The 17,802-nt window shown below is 35.3% G+C and overlaps 1 protein-coding gene across 1 annotated transcript in view; it reads left to right on the forward strand.

The window, feature by feature from the left end:
* Positions 1-17,536, forward strand: part of ZPLD1 (zona pellucida like domain containing 1) — a 42,638-nt gene extending 25,102 nt beyond the window's left edge. The window contains exons 6-11 of the mRNA XM_054483027.1: positions 1,991-2,088; positions 3,888-3,968; positions 8,832-9,003; positions 10,262-10,370; positions 16,930-16,959; positions 17,361-17,536. Coding sequence (XP_054339002.1) covers positions 1,991-2,088; positions 3,888-3,968; positions 8,832-9,003; positions 10,262-10,370; positions 16,930-16,959; positions 17,361-17,536 — 666 coding nt within the window. The remainder of the gene's footprint in view (positions 1-1,990; positions 2,089-3,887; positions 3,969-8,831; positions 9,004-10,261; positions 10,371-16,929; positions 16,960-17,360) is intronic.
* The last annotated feature ends 266 nt before the right edge of the window (positions 17,537-17,802 follow it).

The raw sequence follows: 17,802 nt of genomic DNA on the forward strand, positions 1-17,802 counted from the left end.
GTTTGGAGAGGAAAAGTTGTACTCAGTTTGATGTAGCACAATTGTTTATTTTTATGTGCTCTGGAATTCAGTAAGTATACTGAGGGGAAATTATATTTAGAAAACCAATGACTTCTATCAGCTATGTGATTTTCATATATGCAGATTACTAGTTGAACTGTGGCTTTATTTTGTGCAATATAAATATGTCAGTTTTGTTGATTGTGGAAATGGAAAGTAAGGATGCCTTTGTGTATTGGAATTCTACCTAAATGTTAGATTCTTCTGGGAGGGTGGAGAGTCAGCAAATATTAGATAAGGTTATCATAATTATGAACATTTTTTAAATGTTGGAGAAAAATTAAAATGGATATAATTGATTTTAGGGACAATATATTACTAATGCGTAAAAGCCACCATACAAATTAAAGTCAGAAAATTACCTCTTAGAAGCAATTTCAGTAGGAAAAAATTGATGATTCATAATTAAATCACAGCTGGATCATATGTAATTTGCAAAATGACTCAGCAATATAACGTTGTAAAGAAAGTTAGCATTCTTCTGCACAATACTGATGCAAATATAAGATGAAAGGGCTGTAGAGTTAATGAAGTGTAGATTATTTGGAGAAGTTGGAAAAGGGAGCCTGAAAGATAATCACATAAAAATACTACCTATCAGACATGGTTAGAGGAGCTAATCATTTATCACCAAAATATAGAAAACAAAAGACTGGAGAGTATCAGTTTTTAAGTATATCTCATATATTTGGCTTTATTTGGCAATAAAATGTTCCATATTAACATTTTTTTCAAAAGTGAAGCATCCAAACTATTACTGTCTTAAATTATAAAATTCAAAATATTTCGCTTTCTTCCAAGCCTTCTAAAGATATTATGGTTGATATGTTGTCTTTCCCAATGATTTTAAGATTTTATAATGAACATTAAAAATTTTTCTGCCAAACAGCAATGTCTTCAGAATTACTAAGTTTAGGGAAACAATTGGCCTCTATGTTAAATGATGTGACTGCTTAAACGTGGAGGGTGTTTTTGGTTTGTTTTTTGCACTCTACTTTTTCTGGTTTTCTTCATTATCAAATTATACCTGCTACTTCTTAATTTCTAATCCAATGCTTTAATCTACTGTGGATTTGAGAATGATACAAATAAGCTCTCTAGAATTGGTCTAAAATAAGGGTAGAAAAGTAAAAATGAAATCCTGAGATACCCTTCTGTAAGTGACCTCTAGGGAATTTGTGCAGGAACCATATGGCATGTATTTTAGCAGCTTGGAGTCTGTGTTTGTCTCAAAAGCTGAATCTTGCCCTATAAAAAATGTAATGTGTAAATGTCTCATTTTGGTTTTCTGTGTATTATTATTTAAAGCTTGCATCTTGAAGATATTGATATATTCTAGAAATTTGGTTCTCCTGTAGTTTCTCCCATTCTCCCTAGAAGAAAATTTCTCTTCTTGTGTGACTTTAAAATGGTCTTACTTTGGTTTTCAATTAAATTTTAACAATTTCAAGTTGCCAGGTAAGTGATTTTGGGTAAATAAAATATTATCAGAAGTATAAGAACTACAGTGCCTACAGTAAAGGGCTTAAATTTAAGCAGATGTAATTTAAATAAACTGAATATTAGTCTCTAATATAATCAAATAAATGGAACATTAAGTAAACTAAATATTGACCATTGAATATTAACCAAACTGAATATTAACTAGTGACCACTGAATACAATTTAGATACACTGAACATTAGCCACCATATATGGTAAACTAGGAAACAAAAAGATTCATTCATGGAATCAATTTGTTACATGGATATGGCTTAATAACAGTTCTGCCAAGAAACCAGAGGGTCATGTAAATCCTTTTTGGATTGATTCTGTAGGTTTATGTTGATTTACTTTCTTTTTTTTTTTTCTCTCTAATATTGTTGTTTTAAGTAGTAGGTGTGCTGTTGTTGGGGAGGTAATAATAGATTTTTTATTGTTTCATCATTAGGATTCAACCTACAACCAGCAGTTAATTATCCCCAGTATAGGATTACCTTTGAAAACCAAAGTATTTGCAGCTGTCCAAGCCACTAATCTGGATGGCAGGTAATTTCAAGCTCTTATCTTTTTTAGGTTAAAACTCTTTGACTGCCTAAACCCTCATGAGTCATAAAGTTGGGCCATTCATTTTTAAATTCAGTTTGAAAATATTATCATTACCACACCATTTAGGCATGCTACTAAAAAGAAATAACAAATTACAAAGTTTAAGAGGTTACACTCACGTTCTGTCATTAATTGGAGAATAACATGTCTTCCCATAAAGAAGGGGGGTGGTTCTTGGAACGGCATATGGGAAGATCTGGGATGCCGAAATGTTGTATCTCTTCATTGGAAAGATGATTAACCAAATGTAGTCATTCTGCGAACACTTGATTTGCTTGCTTTTCCATACGTATGTTACTCTTCAATATGAATTTATTAAAGAATGAAAGGACTCTGCATAAGAGTGTGTCAAAATTACATAAAATGATCTCCAGAAACATCTCTATAAAAAAACTATTAAATTTCAGATGATACTTAAGAAAATTCAGAGCAATCAAACTGAAATGGAACTCAAAAGCTGAAGCTCTAATCCTGCACTATAAAAAAATGTAATGTGAAAATGGCCTGTTTTGGGTTGCTCATGTATTATTATTTAAACTTTGCATCCTGAAGAGATTGGTATACTCTAGAAATTTAGTTCTTCTTTACCTTCTCCCTTCCTGTCCTGAAGAATATTTCCATTCTTGTATGAGTCTTTAAAATTGTCCTTTAATAATGCAGGAGTTTTTTCCATTTCATTGGCATTCGCTTCCCATGGATTAGTATTTTTTTTTTATAACATCGGAGTTGGAATGGACTAATGTATAAATGTGAGCAAAATCTAACCTTGTGGAGGAAGGCTGTGGATATGTATGTGCCTCATGGCTTTCTTCACCCTAACACAGTGTCTATTATGGACTCCTCAATCACCAAACCACTGATTCTGATGTACAATTTATGCTCTAAACTCCTTTGCTGTATTTGGTATTACAATATTCTCTGATTCTGTTAGAGACAGTAATATCTAGAAACAAAAAGCTATTATTTATAGTGAACATATAAGCATCTATGTAGCTCATTTTAAAGTTTACTTCTCAGAATTTGACCATTCAGTTGTCTTGTACACAATTATTTTATGGCATTAGACTTGACTCCCCTTAATGTGAAATTGACAATTTGGTGCAGATTTTCAAACACTTTGAGTTTAGGAGAAAGTTATTAATTTTTAAAAACTTGTATGGGTACATAGTAGGTGTATATATTTATGGGGTACTTGAGATGTTTTGATACAGGCATACATGTGAAATAAGCAGGATGGAATAAGAGAAAGTTTTAATAAACAATAAACCCCTGCAAATAACAAGTAATAAACAATTATATTCCATGAGATAAGAAGTTTGTCAGGCAAGCATGGTGGCTCAGGCCTGTAATCCCAGCACTTTGGGAGGCTGAGGCGGGTGGATCACGAGGTCAAGAGATCGAGACTATCCTGGCTAATCTGGTGAAACCCCGTCTCTACTAAAAATACAAAAAAAAAAAAAAAAAAGAAATTAGCCGGGCGTGGTGGCGGGCACTTGTAGTCCCAGCTACTTGGGAGGCTGAGGCAGGAGAATGTTGTGAACCCGGGAGGCGGAGCTTGCAGTGAGCCGAGATGGCGCCACTGCACTCCGGTCTGGGTGAGGGAACAAGACTCTGTCTCAAAAAAAGAAAAGAAAGAAAGAAGGTAAAAGAAGTTCCTCAATATTTACTTCCCTTGTATTAGTAACTAATACCCAAAAGGAAATTCTGACTCTAGATTATATTTGCTTACATTCTTTCAGATGGAATGTTTTAATGGATTATTGCTATACTACCCCATCAGGAAACCCAAATGATGACATTCGATATGATCTCTTCCTTAGGTAAGACTTAGCTGTCTAAGTATTGTATTGATACCAATGACCCAGTTGTAGATAATTGAAATGGAATATCTAAGTCAGATAAATTATAAAGCACTATTATAGCTTTTGAATTTCAAGTTTTACATTTTGAACTCTGAGTCCTTATAAAGCTGAAAGTATAAAATTTGAGAGCAGTTTTCAACACAAAATGCTGATAAAGCTATTGTTGAATCAGAGTTGTAAGTAAGTTAGGTCCACCAAAGATGTTTTATTCATGTTTAGGAGATATGGGAATATTTCACTGTCTTAGGAAAAGCACAGTTAGGATATTATTCGCAGGAAAAGAAATGCAATAGAGGTTACTATTTATCTGCAACTAGACTGTCTCATATGTCAAAAGGAGAGTAAAATTAAAGTAATGGTCTGGATAATTTAGACCCCAAAATACTTTTGTTCATTTATCAGTATTTAGTATAAAACTATAATATAACCTACCACTCCTTTTCTTATTAGAGCCAATAACTTCATCCTTCTTCCCCAATAGACAGTGATAGAGCGAATGTAATATACATTTGGGGAAAGAGGACATTGATCATAAAACCATTCAATCATCTCAGTTCCTTTTCAGCATTTTTATCTGACAGCCCAACAGACTTGAGAGTCAAGCAATGTCTTCTAATCCTGCTTATAAATTGCAGTTGGCTCAGCTCACTGCAGCTTATTGACATGATGGAAGTAATATAATGGGAAACCAAAAGAATACACTTTACTGGCTAATCAAGGGCAAGATGATGTTCAGAGGGTATGGTCAAACTGTTATTCTTACATATCCTATTTCTGTAAATGTTAATTTGGGCAACATTTTTGGGAAAAAATGTCAGTAGGTATCAAAAGCCTTAAAAGTTTCATATTCTTTGATTCTAGCTTTACAAATTGGGAAATATAGTTTAAAATATTTATGATATTCTGGTCTATCAGTGAAATTTAAAATAGTAAAACATGGGAACAAATTACACATTCAGCAATAAGGAAATAGCTAGGTGAATTATGGACAACCAGTAAGTTGAGAGTCCGTACAGGCACTACAATCATATAAAGTTATGTATTAGATAGAAAAAAATGGTTGGCTTTCTCCTACCTTCTCCCTTTCTGTCTTATTGGTATTTCTATCTTTGAAAATAATTGATTCTTTAACATTTAAAGGTATTAATATATCAAGGAAAAGGATCATAGTATATAATTGTATATATAATGAACTTCATTTATATAACATAAAAGACTAAAGAGAAACAGCAAAAGGCTCACAGTGGTTACTTATGCTTGGTAGGGTTATGGATTTTTCTTTTTTGACATTTCTCTTATTTTCCCAAACTTCTATAATCCTCATATATTGATAATCTGGAACACGATCATCAGACTTCTAGTGTGAATATAGAAGCAGCTTAGTTCTGAATCTTTTCAGTTTTCGTATTGGAAGCCATTCAGAGTGAAATATATAACTAAAGAAAAAAAATTTCCCAAATATCCTTTTTTGTGAATCTAGGAGGAAAAGAAAACCTAGAAATTCTAAAGTAAATGCTAGTGTTGGTGAAAACAGTTCAGATCAAGAGAAAATGGTGTAAAAAACAGTGTAGAAGAGTCAGTGAGGAAGGCAAGGAAGAAAAGTGGGTGCTGAGGGGTCCTAAGGGAGTCAGCTCCCAGAAGCAGCTGGAGAAATACACACCTAGGTATATACCTAATGCTAGATGATGAGTTGGTGGGTGCAGCGCACCAGCATGGCACATGTATACATATGTAACTTACCTGCACATTGTGCACATGTACCATAAAACCTAAAGTATAATAATAATAATAATAATAATAATAATAGTAATAAAAGAAAAAAAGAAAAAAGAAATACACACCTAGAAGGAAAGGGCACTACTTTGAAAGGAAACTGCTATCCCCAGAGCTGGGGAATCTGAAGAAAAAACAGTAGAGAATGCTCAGAGCCTCAGAAGTGGCAGATCTCATAACGTACCAGGAAAAGTATACCTTCTAAAGGTAAAGGAATCGCCTGGGAAGGCAGGGGCTCTGCCCTTGGTGGCAAGGTTGGTGAATAAACCTCAGGAACCCAGGGCTGATGGTAGAACCCTGTGAATATCTTTTAAGTTCAGTCAGCTGCACTGTTCTGCTATATTCAAAACAGAGGAGGGAGCCCTTGAGTTGGGGAAACCCTTAAGGAAGGTATTTACCATTCCACATTGCCTTAGGGGTCCTAAAAATTTTAGGTTTAGGGAAATCCAACTCTTTCAAACTTGAATGATAAACACATGCAGGTATTTCTTGCAGTGTTCCAATATTCTACAGGAAAAATATCGAAAATGGCATAAAAGAAAATTTAAAGATGAATTAAACTCACCAGAAAAATGCTTCCATGGAATATATAATATATACATTCCCACATTAATTTTTAAAAAGCGAAAAGCATCATGGTTATGAAGACAGAATTATGAGAACTTAGGTAAGTAAGGATAGGACAGTAAAAGCCATGGCTATGGAAATGTGAAAAGGAAACTGGGATAAGTGAAAATAAATAGAAATATAAAAAAATGTGTGAGAGGAAGGGACATGTAATTAGAAGGCATTCAAAGGAGTACAGATCACAGCAGAAACAGTGTGGGACATGGAAGATAAGTATAAGAAATACAAATAAAAATAAACGAATATGAAGGAAAATAAAAAGAGGATTAAGTAAGAAAGAAAGAAAAAGGTGAGAAAGGGAATTCAATATATGTATAATATGCATAATTAGAATTGTCCCCCCAAAAGCCAAAATAATAGAACACATGTTTAAAAATATAATCCAGGAACACTTTCCTGAATTAAAAAAAAAATCTTACATTGATATAATGAAATTATGCCCTGGATGAAATTGAAGATTTCATTAAGTGGAAACCAGGGGAAATATAAAAAGACATAGAAATAAAATTAAAAAATTAGAATTTTACCTCTTACAAAACTTACTTCTTGTGGCTAACAAGTAAGTAAGGAGGTAAGGATACAGAAAATCTAAATGATATAAGCAATAAGCTATATACAGTGAGACAGCAATTTATAACGATATCAAAAACCAGAAAGTCCTCACCACTTGGAAGTTGTAAAACCCATAAATAAGGCTTGTATCAAAAATGAAAATATGAACCAATGTTTTGGAAGAAGTTAAGAAAAAGTAGGTTCCTTGAAAAAATACATTAGTAGAGAATCATAAGCTAATCACATCAAGAAAAAAAGGGATAAATGACAAATACAAAAAGATAAGGGGGGAATCAACATGGAAATGAGCAGAGTATGGTTCTATCAGATGTCACAATCAATAAAATGTCTACAGTTATTAAAGGAATGTGATATTATGCAAAGCTAGACACATAGACAAAAGTCACAGAACAGTAAACTGAGAAATAGATCCCCAAACATATGAGAATTTAGTGTAAGATAGAGTGTGGTACCACAAATCAGTGGGATAAGTAGATTTTTTAAAACAGTGTTGGACATGGATAACAGTAAGATAAAAAATAGTATTGGACCTATACTTCACTCAATATACCATAATAAAACCTAAATAGATTATTAATTTAAAGGTAAAAACTACAACTTTAAAAGTGGTAGAATAAAACAAGAGAAATACCTTTAAAACTTTGGAGTAAGGAAACTGTCTTCAGTCTAAATACTAGAAGCCACAAAATGACATATTGAAAATTTAACTACGTAAGAATAAAACTGTACACACACACACACACACACACACACACACACGGAATGTCCAAAGCCAAATAACGAAGTGAAACAATTTGCAACTTATATAATAACCAGTAACCACTCTTCTTAATACATAAAAGAACTCATAAGAATCAGAAAGAAAATGGCCAAGAACACAACAGAATTTGATCAAAAGATATAAACCATTTTCAGATAAAGAAATGCAAATGACTATAAGGTATGTGACGATACACAAACTCATTAATTATAAGAAAAATATAAGTTAAAATTATAGGGTGATAGTTCATTTTTACTCTCAAATAGGGAATGATAAAAAATTTTATCCATACATTTTGCTGATGTAGCTCTGGAGAAGTAAGCATTGTTTTCATATATTGCTTGTGAAGTCCAAAATTGAACAATATTTATATAGGGCAACATGACAATATCTATTAAATGATTATATGGATGTATTCTGTAGATAATCCTGTACATGTTCAACATGATATATTGTAAGGTTATTCATTATTACTTTGTTTTTAAAAAGCAGAAGATTCAAAAACAATGCATGCACATAAATAGGAAACTGATTAAATAAACTCTGAAACATGTCCATGATGAAATACTATACAGCTGTGGAAAAAAATGAGGAAGCTCTCTAAATATCGATACGGAAAGATCTCTAACACTGCTAAATCTTTAAAAGGCGAGGTACAACATAGTGTAGACAACATGCTATCATTTGTTTAAAGAGGGAGGGCAATAAGAATACATTGCTTCTGTTTCTATTTTCATATACCCTGAGAATGATGTGAAAATAAATGAAAATAAAAGAGAATGAAAATAAATGAGATCACCTCTGGCAGGTTTCTACATATTTTAAATTGTTTGGATTTTTGAACTACATGAAAGTATAATTCTTCTATTAATGCAATCAGAAACTGATCTGTTTAAATTTTATGATCCAGGTTTTATTGTCATATCTGTTGAATTAGCTTATGCTATGATTAAATATCTGTAACGTGGCATGGTTCTGTTAGCTCTTAATGTAATGGCGGATCCTTAATACGGTAGAAATTAATTTACAAGTCCCAGTAGGTTGGTACTTTCCAGTGATGTCCTGTTTTCACGTTCCCTAAAATTTAGCTGTGACAAGGATCCTCAGACCACCGTCATTGAGAACGGCCGAAGCCAGCGGGGCCGGTTTTCATTTGAAGTGTTCCGATTTGTGAAGCACAAGAATCAGAAAATGTCCACTGTCTTCTTGCACTGCGTTACCAAGCTCTGCAGAGCAGATGACTGCCCCTTCCTTATGCCGGTATGTTTTTAAGGAACTTCATTCTAAGTTGTTGAATTGATTTAAGCTGAAAGGTTATCAAATGTCAGAAACTAATTTCTGCATGGAAAGTGAATATATGTTAGGTCAAATAGTTTGAAGTAGGATTTATTCATTTGTCTAGTAAAGATCTGCTAAATATCCTGCTTTGTGCCAACCATTATACCGAGGATACAGAGATGAGGTGTGCACAAATTCTGAATTTAATTAGATTATACTTTAGGATCATGAGCTAGTCACAGAAGAAATCAAGACAAAAATCTTATGGTGCAAAGGCAGACAAATATATGGGTTGTAGTAACAGGCAGTATTCACCATTGTGAGAGAGATGAAGCAGGAAAGGTTGAGAGGATTGGTGGAGATGAACTCCAGCTGTTACTTCGAAGAGGACAGAACCTCAGAGAACCAAAACCAAGAGTGTGAGAGACATTGCTGGCCAAACGATGGTCAAAGACAGAGACACATAAATTAATGTGATCAGAGAGCTTCTAGTTCTTCAGTAGGGTTGTAGAGCAGAGATGATTGGAAAACCCAGGGAGTGGACTGGGCTGGTGCTGGAAAGGTAGATTGTGGCCAGATGGTCGGGAAATCACTGAGCTTAAAAGTTAAAAGTAATGAAAGGTGTGCATCTGAATTGCATACAGCCACTATTAAAATAAAGATCCATTTAAAGTAGTGAATAAAAAAATTTCTATTCTGACCGGCTCTCTAGGGTCACATCATTATTAACCTGAGAAAAAATGCATGCCCTTTTTAAATTTGAAATACCGTTAATATGTTTATATTTATGTTCAATTTATGCATAAATGGAAAGCTGTTTCTTCATACTCATTGATCCCTTTGGACTAACTAATAAGCTATGTCAGATGGGGGTAAATGGAGAGTCCACATTACCTTGAGTCCATGCTGACCAACATTTCCGGGAAGTATTTATTAAAGGCTTGAGAGAAATAAAAGTAGAAAAGTTTGATAAACACAGCACTTTTTCAAGAGAGCCATAGAGCTATGTAAATTAATGAGGCAGTGCACAATTACAGCAGGAGGAAATAAGAAATGTGGCCCAAGCCAGGGTAAGAAACACTGTAGCAGTTACATGCAAAGTAATTAAATAAATGCACGGAAGGAAATGAATAAAATTAAACATGTGGTATCTCTTCCAAAAGAATCTGCTTTCCAAATGGCCATAAAGAAAAAATTCTGCGCCGGTGTGGAATTTCATTTGTTTTCATTAACACCTCAGATTTGCAGCCACAGAGAAAGGAGAGATGCTGGGAGGAGGACGACTTGGAGCCCCCAGAGCTCTTCTGGCAGCGCGGTGCTCTCTGCTGGTCCCATCATTACTCGGAGTGGTAAGTGTGCTCCGCCTTCTGTATGTAGTAATAGACGGTTCCAAAATGCCTCATTACTTGGCTTCTAAGGAGAACTCAAAGTGGTTCCTAAACAGCACTAATTAACTGTGAGACAAGATAAACTACGAAGCAACTTTAATTTCACAGTAGTTTCCCTGTTTACTCAACTTTCACACAAAGGGCAATATTGTCTTTGCTGCATTTCCTGTTTTCACACACACACATACACACACACACACACACACATACGAGTATGCCACGCTGGACCTGTTTTATTTATTTATTTATTTTTATTTTTTGAGATGGAGTGTCTCTCTGTTGTCCAGGCTGGGGTACAGTGGTGTGATCTCGGCTCACTGCAACTTCCGCCTCCCGGGTTCAAGAGATTCTCCTGCCTCAGCCTCCAGAGTAGCTGAGATTACAGGCGCCTGCCACTACACCTGGCTAATTTTTGTATTTTTAGTAGAGATGGGGTTTCACCATGTTGCTCAGGCTGGTCTTGAACTCCTGACCTCGTGATCCACCCACCTCGGCCTCCCAAAGTGCTGGGATTACAGGCGTGAGCCCAGACCATGCTGGACGTGTGTATCCGCTTGGATACCCTGTGGATCCGCTTCTCCGTCCTCTGCCCTGCTGTCACCCATGACTACTAATTTGAGTGTACTGCAGCCTCTAGCTCCCTTGTCCTCTAGTTTCTGGTTGGGCTTGACCAATAGGTGGTGCTGTAAGCAGATGGGAGGGCACAGAAATTGTGGAGTCCACACGGCTCCTCCCAGACAATTCTCTCCCTAGAACTACTCTGAAAACCCTCTCCTTATCCCTTAACTCTAGTCTCTCTTGTGAATTCTCTACATCTTTATAAATAGCCTATTAAACACTCCATATATGGCCCAGTTTGAGTACCATTTGTTTCCTTTCAGAATTCTGCATATTATATACTCTCACCTACTGCATTCATTTGTGCTCATGAATTTATATGATCTAATGGACACAACTCTTTATAACTCTTTATAAACATATTCTCATGTATACAGATATATGTGCATATATGTACCTACACACATACACACACACATACACACACACACATACATACACACACATACATACACACACACACAATGTAAACGGACATAGATTTTGTAGATTTAAGTCAGTGTGAACCCAGAGACTTCCAGAGTCCATTGGATAAAACAGATACAGCATAAAAAACTCTGAAACTAAAGCTGGAAAAACTGGTTCTAGGTTTAGCTTTTGTTTTAATATGCTATATGACTAGAGGTTTTATTTCATTTCTTTGGGCAAATGTTTCTTCGTTTTTAAAGTAAAAGTTTTTAACAAGTTTATAAAGTTTTAAAATATTTCTTCGTTTTTAAAATAAAAGTTTTAAGATTTTTTTCTAACTCTGTAGCTCTAAATTTTCCCCAAAAGAAGAGAATAATTCTGATTTGGATTATATGCTAATAATGTTTTCTGCATTTTATATTAGCCTTAATGCTGTTATGTTTCAGTTAGATTTTCGGTACCTTTTCTCCGTGCTGCCCATCCCACGGTCAAAAGAAAGTTTTACCTGAAATAGGCAAATCAGCAAAAAGTGATTTTGGCCGAAAAAATTCAGACAATTGCTCTAATTACTTTCCTGCCTGTGTTTGTGTAGACCTAACATTATTTAAAAACAAACTAATAGGCCCTTTCAATAATGCAGAAATATATTAAATATAAAATTTCAAACTTAGCCCATAATCCCTGAAGATTATTGGTAAACCAGTGCTTTGACTGGTTCAAAAATGACTGGTTTGGCCGGGCGCGGTGGCTCACACCTGTAATCCCAGCACTTTGGGAGGCTGAGGAGGGCGGATTACCTGAGGTCAGGAGTTCGAGACCACAGCCTTGCCAACATGGTGAAAACCCATCTCTACTGAAAATACAGAAATTAGCCGGGTGTGGTGGCATACGCCTGTGATCAGAGCTACTTGGGAGGCTGAGGCAGGAGAATTGCTTGAGCCAGGGAGGCAGAGGTTGCAGTGAGCCAAGATTGTGCCACCGCACTCCAGCCTGGCTGACAGAGGAAGACTCTGTCTCAAAAAAAAAAAAAAAAAAAGACTGGGTCGTGGCTTGTGAAATTTCCATTTTTGATCTCTATCTAGCTTTCAGAAATGGCTCATAGAATTACATTGAATGGAAACTCAGTTCTTGTTGCCAAATAATTAGGATTGCTTTTGGGTAGGCACAATAAAAGAGATTTTTATTTCCATGGAGCACATCTAGAGTCAGTTTGCTATAAGAAAAGAACTTTTAAAGTGACATTTCTTCTGTTCATCTTGGGTAGATGGCTTTTCCTCCTTAATTACCTTCTTACTTCCTTCTTGCCTACGCAAAACTAAGTATTACAAATTTTAAATAATTTGTTAGCTGTATTCATCCATTCTCATGCTGCTAATAAAGACACACCCGAGACTGTGTAATTTATAAAGAAAAAGAGATTTAATGGATTCACAGTTCCACATGGGTGGGGAGGCCTCACAATCACAGCAGAAGGCAAAGGAAGAGCAAAGTCGTATCTTAAATGGTGGCAGACAAGAGGGCATGTGCAGAGGAATCTCCCTTTATAAAACCATGCGATCTCGTGAGACTTATTCACTATCATGAGAACAGCGTGGGAAAAACCCACTCCCATGATTCAATTACCTCCCACAACATGTGGGTATTATGGGAGCTATAATTCAAGATGAGATTTGGGTGGGGACACAAACCATATCATTAGTGTAAAATAATTTTTAAAAATACAAAAAAAATTCTAAGACCCCCGAAATCCCAGTAGAGATAAATAAGTAGAAGTCTCTAATTCTAACATAAGTAACCAGCTCTCCAGGTTTATAGGTTTCATCCATCCCACATCCAGTTGCCCAAAATATCTATGTTAACACCACAAAGAGCTATCACAATGCCTCTGATGTCATGCCTGGATTTCTTTCCAATTTTCAACCAGTTTCCACCTCAAGAATGTCACTTGTTGTCCAACATGCTAGAGTTGTCTCGGGGTCACCTCAGGTTTCTCCACCAGCAGAGCCCCCAGAGGAGCACACTCAGCTTTCTGGGTCCCCTTGAATCCTCTCTCATTCTCTCTCGAATTATTTTTAAATAATTTTGATAAATAAAATTTTGGTGTGGTCTTCTTTGGTCATCATGGTGGTCTCACTGCCTAGAGGAACATATATAAGATGTTTACATTGTAATACTATGATATCCATGAAAAAATATATTTTTAAAAATTCCACATGAACACAGAACTCGGAACTCAAGCCATATCCATCCACATACAAATCCTATGCAAACTTCATGTTCAACTTCATGACTAGAACTACCTTTTTTCCTTAGTTTCACTTTATTTTTACCTTAGGTCAGCTAGAATTTATCTCTTCAGGTCCTGTGGCCAATTTTATATAGACAAGTCCAATTTCAGGCTTGATTTGCTCTCTTCAAAGCTCTCTGATGCTTGGAAGTTTTGCTCTATTTGCTCATTGAACCACTCCTTTTCCCTAGACATCTAGCTTAGGTCAAGTTCAGTAAGTTGTGAAACCTCCGAACTCCTGTTTTGTTTTGCTTTTTAATGAAATCAAATCCATTCTGGATATTTTTTACCCAACATAGTTAATAGTTTTGTTACTTGACTTAGGAAAATCTTCACACCCTCATAATGCAACCCCTCAAGAAAAATTCTCTGAAGTGTTCTTATTTAAAACTTCAAAATGCTAAAAGTGCTTGGATAGGGAAATGCTTATCAAAGGGTACAATTCTGGAAATCTAAAGGCACAAACACCAGAAAACAATACCTAATTGTTTTGTTTACTTAAATTCCTGTAGAGAAACCCAAGCCGTATTCTTGTTCAATTAGAACTCTTGAGTTTTATGAGTAGTTAATAATTCATTTGAGCATACTTGTTTGTCCCTTCATGGGACTGGCACTCTTCTAGGAACTGGGAGTACAACAGAAAACAGGCCACAGACTTTGTCCTCAGGGATCTTAGAGTTCAGAGGTAGAAACAGACTATTAATGAACATAACACTGTGAAAAGTAAAAAGGTCGGTGCTTATTCATTTGAGATGTGTGGTCCATTTTACTACATAGGTTATTAAAGTTTTTTTTAAAAAAACTTTTCTAGTACTAAGAGAAAAAAATTATTCTGCATATATCTTTGGTGGTCATTTTTTTATTATTATTATTTCAACTACTTACATGAGAAAGCAGAGAATGACAATTTATCTGCCACTCTGGCTTTCAAATGGCTATGGCATTGCTGCTATCACCTTTCTCCTATAGGCTTTCAAATAGATAAATATACTCTTGGAGAGCCCCAAAAGTTTGGTATTCCAATCAGTTCTAATTCCAGAAGGCTTCAGGTGTTTCTTTTAGCATATATGTACATGTCAAGACCAAGTGGGTTGAAGGAAAAAAAAGTGTGGTGGGATAAAAGTCTCCTGAAAACATGTCTACCTTCTGTTTCAAGGCTATACAGTGCTTTGATTTTTTGTTTGTTTGTGTGTTTTCTTTGCAATAATACAAAGATTGGAGGCTACCAGAAATAGCAACCAGATAAAGCAATTCTCTCTACCTTTATTCACTGTCAAATACAATTCCAAATAGTATTCGAATATCACAGGTTTCAATTTCAACCACCTGCCAAAGGTAGTATGCTTTCATTTTTTCAGAGTCCTGGAACCTGGATTTTGTCATTCCAGTCTTATTTGGAAAAGGGTGTATCTTTTCCCCACACACGGAGATTTTTGTCCACAGGGAAGTCCTCATTAATGACACCTGAGATACTGTTTCTATGAAAGTGTTGGCGGTAATACGGGGAGTGTGGGGGACAGTCTGACTTTTGTTAACCTTAGGATGCAGAAAATAGCAGAGAGGGCATGTAGTCATAGCACTTTTGTCTTATTTGGAACGCTTATTAGAAAGGAACTTTCTATTTTTTAGTTGAAATATTTTAAAGCAATTAAGTGTGATTTCTAAAAAAAAGAATAGCTTTCAAAAATAAATTTTTAGCATTATATATTCCCTTCCTATGTTCCAGTGAGGCAGCTCACCTTGGGAAAAGAGCACATGGATATTTTGGAAGAATTGACCATAGTCCATTCATCCCACCTGTTTCCATGAGAAGGAAGTGTTATTATAAAGTAGTGTTAGTTAGAGGTTAGGATTTTTCTGAATGTTGTATAATAAAAATGTGTGCTATTTTTCTTTTTGTCCTATAGCGATCCATTGCACCATTCTAAAGAATCCTATGAATGAGTGCTGTATTAATTTTGAGCATTGTACTTCAGGATCAGACAGCAGAACCATCGTTTCTGCCAAGATTCATGTGTCCGAAAAAAAATGGTGTCAGATATTTTATAAATATCTCACCAGGTTCTCCCATTACTTGTTTGAAATACTAATCCTAGAGTTTCATAGCTTGAGATATTCATCTTCATAACCAGAAATATTTTTCATACTTGGTCAGTTTATATTATTTTAGAAAAAGGACTCTGAAACTGAGCTTTGTTTTAAGCATATGTTTACTCTGTCATAAAGGCTGTGACAGATGGAAATTTCTTTATCTGTAAAATGGGGGTAGCAATAATATCCAAACCATATGGCTTCTGTGAGAATGAAATGTGATAATATATGAAATAGCAGTTTATGAACTATGTGGTTTTATACACATATTGATTGTAATAATATTTATATTCCAGAAATAAACAAGTCAATTGCACACATTATATGGTTCAAATAACAAACACAAATATTAAAACACAAATATGAAATTATTGTTATTTCAAATATGAAATAGGAGCTCGTACAAGCTCAAGGGTTGATAGCAACATGATGACAAATTGGACAACAAAAATTGGGAAATCAAGTAATATGTTTATCGCATCTATTATTGTGTTTGGCAGGGAAAAGTCAAAAATCAACAGCTTCAATCTTTTACTTAACAGATGCAAATAAAAGTACAACTCAAGCTCAGGAGTCATGTTTTCCTTTCACATAGTTATTAAGTGTAAATGTATCTTCTTGGAACTTAAAATGATGTGTTTGCAGATTATGTTGGGCAAATTGGCAATACTTAAAATAGAGTGGCACTAAATAATGAATATTCCGCATAACAGAATAACAAATAGCAGGTTATAGGGCCATAAAAAATGTAATAGCTATTAACAATTACTGCCCCCACTAACCTGACTGGAGAGCAAATGATGAAACAAAGTTGGCAGGCAAGAAAACAGCACACTATATATTTTTTTCTATTACATTTGTATAACCTAGGGCAGGGGCAGGATGTGGGCTTAGGGAATAGAAAGATGATGAAATCCAGGACATATGAAACAGGGCATGGAAAAGCAGAATGGTTTAGGAGGACTTTCATTTTTGCCTTACTCAAGGAGATTATGGGTGGAAGTAAGAGGAGATACAGGTAAAAATGTAGGTACAAAGTAATTATTAATCAGAATAAACAAAGGTAAATATTTGGAGAGATGATGTCACTTCTCTTTTTCTGTTTTTTCCCCTCAGATGAGACTCCAACCAACAATTCACAACTTGGTAAGATAATTAACATATTTTGCAACGTTTTTTACATTTTTGGTGATCAGTTACAAAGCTGTAATCATCTAAGTGTAATGAGCTTGAGTTTTCCAAGTTTGGTACATTTTAGATAACAGTTCACTGAGGGTTTTCAAACTCATATGTGATCTATTGGTCAATTTTTATAGCATTTGATAGCTTTTTGGTATTTTTGATTTTGGCTGCCCATGGGCAGCCTCTAAACCATACAGTCCTTTGGTATTGGGTTGAATTACAGTCAAATAGATTGTAACACAGTTCAGTGCCATGCTGCTATTCTATGAGATGCTGATGAAAGATGTTTTACAGGTAAAGTTGGGTTAAGGTGAGATAAATATTATATGGGGCCTTTACAACCGGGTGTGTTTCATTATCTGCAGGTTCTCCAAGTGTGCCTCCCTTCCAGCTGAACGCCATCACCAGCGCACTGATATCAGGAATGGTCATTCTGGGAGTTACGAGCTTTTCTCTTCTTCTGTGCTCACTGGCCCTTCTGCACAGGAAGGGACCCACCAGTTTAGTATTGAATGGCATAAGAAACCCAGTCTTTGACTGACTGTAAGAGGTCCCTGCTCTCTGGAGAAGGCTTCACTGACTAAACTATGTGTGACTGCAGTCAGTGTTCCATCTGAATTTCATGTCAGTCCACATTCAATATTTGTAGGTTTGATAAATTTCACAGTGTAGCTTGTCAGCATAATGATAGTGAAGGAAGTTTATAATATTGCTATTGTCACTTACATACGTGGCCAGCTGAATTTTTAGGCCACCAATGAATATATTGACAATAAGTGAAAAATATTCAGGAAGGCTTATAGGATC

The sequence above is a fragment of the Pongo pygmaeus genome, chromosome 2 (assembly GCF_028885625.2).
Source record: "Pongo pygmaeus isolate AG05252 chromosome 2, NHGRI_mPonPyg2-v2.0_pri, whole genome shotgun sequence".
Classification (NCBI taxonomy): domain Eukaryota; kingdom Metazoa; phylum Chordata; class Mammalia; order Primates; family Hominidae; genus Pongo; species Pongo pygmaeus.